The 5,676-nt window shown below is 51.6% G+C and overlaps 1 protein-coding gene across 1 annotated transcript in view; it reads right to left on the bottom strand.

The window, feature by feature from the left end:
- Positions 1–4,610, bottom strand: part of SALL1 (spalt like transcription factor 1) — a 13,479-nt gene extending 8,869 nt beyond the window's left edge. The window contains exon 1 of the mRNA XM_062499859.1: positions 4,535–4,610. Within this exon, the coding sequence (XP_062355843.1) occupies positions 4,535–4,610 (76 nt within the window). The remainder of the gene's footprint in view (positions 1–4,534) is intronic.
- Between the last annotated feature and the right edge of the window lie 1,066 nt (positions 4,611–5,676).

Below are 5,676 nucleotides of genomic sequence, written 5' to 3'. Positions count from 1 at the left end.
TTAAGGCTATATCTAAACTTTGACTACATAAACATTGGCAAGGGGACAAGAAACTAAATCCCTGTTGTTTGGAGGGTAAAACGGAGCTATGGGAACTACCTGTCAATCTCCTCTTCGGGGGTCTGGCATCTGAGGGGTGACAGGGGAATAGGGTTAGCAAAAGAAGCAAAGCTGATAAGGTGAAGCTAAAATAAACTACTAACTTCCTGCTAAGCAACCAGTAAGACTCAATTCGGGGGTCACTGGCAAGATATTGAAGTACATATTGTGATCTGAACCCTGTCACCTTTGGATGGAAGGAGGCTAGCAAAGGTTAAAACAGCTGAACACTTTTTTTTTTTTTTTTTCCTAGCACCAGCCATAGAGACACGAAGCAACAATTTCGCTCGCACGTTTCAGCTTTCAGTTTTTCGGGACTGGAAGCACAAAGGTGTGATTTACCTTAAAGTGTGGAAAACACACACGGCACAGCTTCTTCAGGGCGCCTTTGGCAGGAGCTGCCCCTTTTGTTTTTTACTAACAGCTTCAAGAATCATAATTGTGTTTTCTGAGGCATGTCAGGTCAGTTCAATAAAGATTCATGTTTTCACAATTAAAGCATGAATATGGTTAGAAGCCAGTTATGCACTAAGTACTGGTACAGCTAAATATACAGGAGGGTTTGTCCTCGGGGAGCCAGATGCTACTTAGCAGCAAAAAGATAAATAAGGTACAAACTAAAACATAAATATTTTGCAGCAAGACAAAGACTGAGGTTATGTAAGGGAAACACACACAAAACAGGTCTGAACTAACATTGGGTTTAGACAACTTCCACCATATGGGTTTCAGTAATTATTTCTGAATTGCATCTGCATAAGTGATATTTCACAAGGCCCTCTATACCCTGGGCTCACCTTTGGAAAAAAAAAAAACCCAAGTGTCTGTATCCTGAACCAACAGACTGCAGCTACCTCACAAAAAGGCCTAATTATGTAACGAGCTAAAAGCAGCCTAACTGAGCAGTTCTGTCTCCTAAGCATCCTGTCCTCCAGATCCCACAGAGGAAAGCAATCATAATTTCTTTTATTTCATGGGCCCAGTAACAATTATGTGGAAGATCATAATGCTGCAGCAGGAATTCACCAAAGTCCATTACTGACATGAAAAGGCACTAGTTCTGATGAGCTTTTAAAAGAAAGGGCAGTAAATATTTTCTCTTTGTCAAAGTCTAGATGGTTTATTTCTCCAATACAACTTTTGCCTTGGACTATTGCACCCCAAAAATGTTCCTTTACAACAGTGAATGTAATTCCAAGAAACCAGGAAAAAAAACTCTAAAATGTCATGAAAGTAGCTGCAGTTATTAACAAAAGGAAATAATCCCACGATCTCCTACCCACCTCCTACCAGTAATTAGTTACTTGTTGAATATAATTTACGCTGCAAGTAATTTCTGCTATTAATATGAGACCTGCTCTGGTTACTCCAATACAGACTTTATCAAATGTGCACATACACAGGATTTTACAAGGGTAAACTTACTTATCCATTCATTGTACTAGAAATATATTTTAAGTGGAAAGTCTTCCCGGTGGGAGTGAACTCATGAGCTTTGAACTTAAAAAAAAAAAAAAAAAAAAAAAAAAAAAGAGAGAGTGCGATTAAAACAAAAAAAAAGAAAAAAGGCCAAACCAACATGCTGTTGCAGTCTGAGGAACTCTTTCCCCTATTGATCTTTAGATATGAAACCATAGCAGAAAGTTTTAACAAACCGGAATTCAAATCAGATGCAAGAAATTTTCACGGAGCCACTCTACTGATTCGCTCCAAATCCTGCCCAGCAGTACCTTACTGCAAAAGTGTCTGCAGAGCCAGCGATGCTCCCCTCGCCTGCGCCCTGCAAGCTGGACATGGATTAGCAAACCTGAATTCACAGCGGGAAAGGAGAAGAAAGAAGCGCTTGGAATTTCCAAGTTTTGTTTTGCAATTTCACAGGCACATAACGCAAACTCGTCCCCGCCGTAGCTCACCCACCCTGTCTTGCTCAAGTGAGAAGCTGCTGCCAGGGCCGGGGACCCCGGAAAGGCGGGGGTAGCTCTATGCTAATGCTGCTGCAGCGTTCTGAACCCTGAAGCACGATTACAAAGCACACCTTCTGGGCAACCGGCTTAAAAAACTTATCGTCCAACCGTGTAAACCAGCCACAACCCGACACCACACTTAGAGAAGGGAAAGGGGAGGCTCCTGCAGATTTTATAGTAGAGCACGCTGCTTTTCATAGGAAACTAGTCGATATTTTTAAAACAGAATAAACTTCGTCATTCTCTTCTTTAGATAGGCACCCGAACTAAACAAAGGCTTCACTTCCATGCCATCATTTCAGGCAAGATCCAACTTACTTCAAGGACATCCTTTAGCAACAGGCAGGAAAGCTGCTCAGTTAACATTCCTTTCTCACACTCCCACTGTACTTCATTTGAAAACGATGTGCAAAATCAGATCAAAAGACTAAAAACAGAAGAAAAGGGCTACTTTAAAAAAAAGATACTTTGAAGTGTTTTTGACCTGTTCCACTTACTAAAAACAAACTAAAAAAGATAGCAAATGTCAAAAGATGTAATCATACGAAGTGAAGATGCGGAAAAAAAAAATATCTCTCTGCTTTTCTTTTCTCTGCCCACTTTAAAAAGTTCCAAATTCTTTCACAGGAGGCCGATGAAAGACAACTAGAAACCTAACGCTTCTCCAACTCCTACTCCCAACTTCGAGCGGAAGTGGGAATTATATCTTAAAAAAATAAATACGTTTACTGAGATGAGAAAGCGGATCATGCTGAGGAAACGGCAAAACTCGAGTGCGTTCAAAGCTCACAAAACTCAGTTAAAAACCCAAATCGACTCTTAGGACCCAAATGTTTCTCAGAGCTCCGCGGAGCCAGCGCTGATCTGTATGCTGGTGTGCGAGACGGGCATCAAGGGGATTTCGGAAGCCGGGTAAATGCTCCCAGCGAGGCACAACATCCCGCAAACTTTCCGCCCCGTTGCCACGCGCGGAGCCCGGGACCGTGTCCTCGGCTGTCCCGGCGCAGCCGAGAGGCGCGGGCAGGGCGGGGACCGGGGGCTGCTCGGCGGGCTCGGAGCGGCCGCGGCAGAGGAGAAGTTCCCCGAGAAGTTGCTTCGGGAAGCGCTCGGCGCTTCCGAGCGGCGGGGCCAGGCCGGGAGGCGCAGGGGCTCCGCCGCGCCCGGTCCTCCCTTACCTGCCCTCCTGAAGCGCTTCTGCGCCGCGGCGCCCTCCGCACCCGCGGCCGTCGGGTCCCCCCGCGGGCCCCCGGCCCTCGCCCTCCTCATGGCCGCCGGGGACCGGAGCCTGCGCTGCCAGTGGCAGGGAGGACGCTGCCCCGGGCCACCCAGCCGCTCCTCGAGACGACCACTTGTCGCCCCGCGTCCCAGTACAGGTACGGGCGGAGGCACGGCCCCTCCGCCGCCCGCCGGGCTGTGCCGAGCTCCTACGAAATCCCTCTGCTCCGGAGGGGAGGGAAAAAGGGAGTAAGAAAGGGGAGGAAAAAAAAAAAAAAAAGACAAAAAAAGATACCTCACACTCTTCCCTCTGCAAATCCTGGCGGACACAAAGCCGGCGTTTATCCCTCGCTTACCGACTTGGAGGGAAGAGGGAGAAGGAGGAAAAAGAGAAAATAAAAAAAAAAAATAAAGAAAAACAAAACCGAAAAACAACCTTAGGGAAAGCAAATCGGGTCCACTCTGCCCGGAGCCTCGGCGCTGTGGCCGCGGAGTCGCCTGTGAGCGCGGCGGCCGCTCGGAGCCCGGCGCGGCGGCGGCAGCAGCTCCCGGGACGGGGCGATCCCCCCGCGGCCCGGCCCGGCCCGGCCCGGCCCGGCCCGGCCCGCCGGCGGCAACTTTTCCGCCTTCCAGGAAGCCTTGGGAGCAGCCGGAGGCTGGGGCTGCGGGGCGGAGGGGCAGCGTCCTCCGCCCGGCGGGACTGCGGGGGAGCGGGGGGTGCGGGAGCGCTGGGGTCCGCGGGGGGGTGGGGGCGGGCGAGAAAGTGGGTGCCCGGGGGGGATTTTCCGGCCTTTCGGGGGGACGGCGTGGGCAGCGTGTGTGGCCGGACGGGGCATCCGTCCCGCGGGGCTACGGGATCAGCCGCCCCACCGCAGCCCCACTTTGTTTCCCCACTCCGCGGGACGCGCAGAGAGACGCGGGGGGCGCGGATCCATCTCCCGCGGGCTCAGGATGCCAGACCGCCCCGCTGGGAGAGGGCGGAGGGAAAACATCAAAAAACGGAAAGAGTTTGGAGTTTCGTTAAGAAACAGACGAAACAAAACGCTGAGTTAAAAAAAAAAAATAAGATAAAACCCAAGAACTTGGACCAAAACCTCAGAAGGACCTTCTCCCCCCCACACCCCCGCACATAACTCCGAGAGATCCTGCTGTCCCGCACCACTGCCCGGCGCGGTTCCGACTCCCCAGAAGGTAAGTTCATCTATTTTGTGTGTGTTTGTGTTAAAATGTGTGCGAGGGAGAGGAGAAGAACTCACCATTTCGCTGGGATAACAAGGCCAGATCGGGATCGGATTGGAAATGCTGAGGCTTCGCCTGCTTCCTCCGCGACATGCTGGCTCAAACATCAGCTGGGGCAGAATAAAAAATTACTAAAAAAAAATCTTCTCAAAATTACGGAAATCGAGCCTCCCCCCCCCCAGCCTCCCCGATCCTCCGCGCACCGCGCATGTGTCCTGCTATAATTATGATTATCAATAATGCATTGCGATTAATCATAGAGGGGCTCTTTGAAAGGCGATTGGCACATGGCCAGCTCTATTCAAACCAGCTCGCCTTAATCAATTAGGCGCTGATTTGCTGGAGACCCTTGTCTCTCCGCCGTTCCCACCCAATGAGTCGATCCATGTGGCAGGAGAAGGGGCTGGATTTCCCCAAAGCTGTTTGGATACAGTTTAACCCTCTTAGCAACCAGCTGGAGCTGCATCGCGCCATCCCGGTTACTATAGGAATGTGTCTCCCTTCGCCCCTTCCTCCAGCCCCGACGGGCTCCCAGCGACTCCCGCCCTCCTTCCCGCAGTTTTGCGCTGCGTTTCACTTTTTTTTTTCCATTTTTTTTTCTTTTTACTTTTTTTTTTTTTTTTTTTTCACTCCCCCCCGCCTCGCCCGCAGTCCGAACCGGTGGAGGGAGGGCAGGGTGACCAATAATCGATCGGGGGAGGACGCACGGCTGGAGCAGAGGCCCCGGAGGGTCGGCCCCGCACCCGGCAAGTGCCTGCACGGGGAGAGCCCTGCCCCGCTCCGGCCGCCGCCGCGCTGCCGCTCGATCCGTCCCGCTGCTGCAAAAAAAGTTTCGGGTGTATTTTTTTCCTTTTCTTCCCCCTCCCCCCTTCCTCTTGTCCCCGCATTTACAGATAAAGATCCATTTCGCCCTCTCCCAGGTCTCCCACTCCCCCCACCACTTCTCTTTCCATATATCACGCCCCGAGGGGTGCTGAAAATAGGAAGGGTTTGTTTTTTACCTCACACATTCCCAGGACAATTAGGGCGCCGCTGGGAGCGGCGGGCGGACCTGGCGGCCGCTCCGCCCCCGGGCCGCTCGGGTTGGCTGCACTCGCCGTCAGTCCGCCCGGGGAGCCCGGGGCGAGCGGCGGCGGGGCCGCGGCCGGGGGCGGGCGGC

This window comes from Cinclus cinclus, chromosome 11, assembly GCF_963662255.1.
Source record: "Cinclus cinclus chromosome 11, bCinCin1.1, whole genome shotgun sequence".
In the NCBI taxonomy this organism is placed as follows: domain Eukaryota; kingdom Metazoa; phylum Chordata; class Aves; order Passeriformes; family Cinclidae; genus Cinclus; species Cinclus cinclus.
Note: the sequence above shows the minus strand (reverse complement) of the source record. Positions and strands in the feature narration are given on the sequence as shown.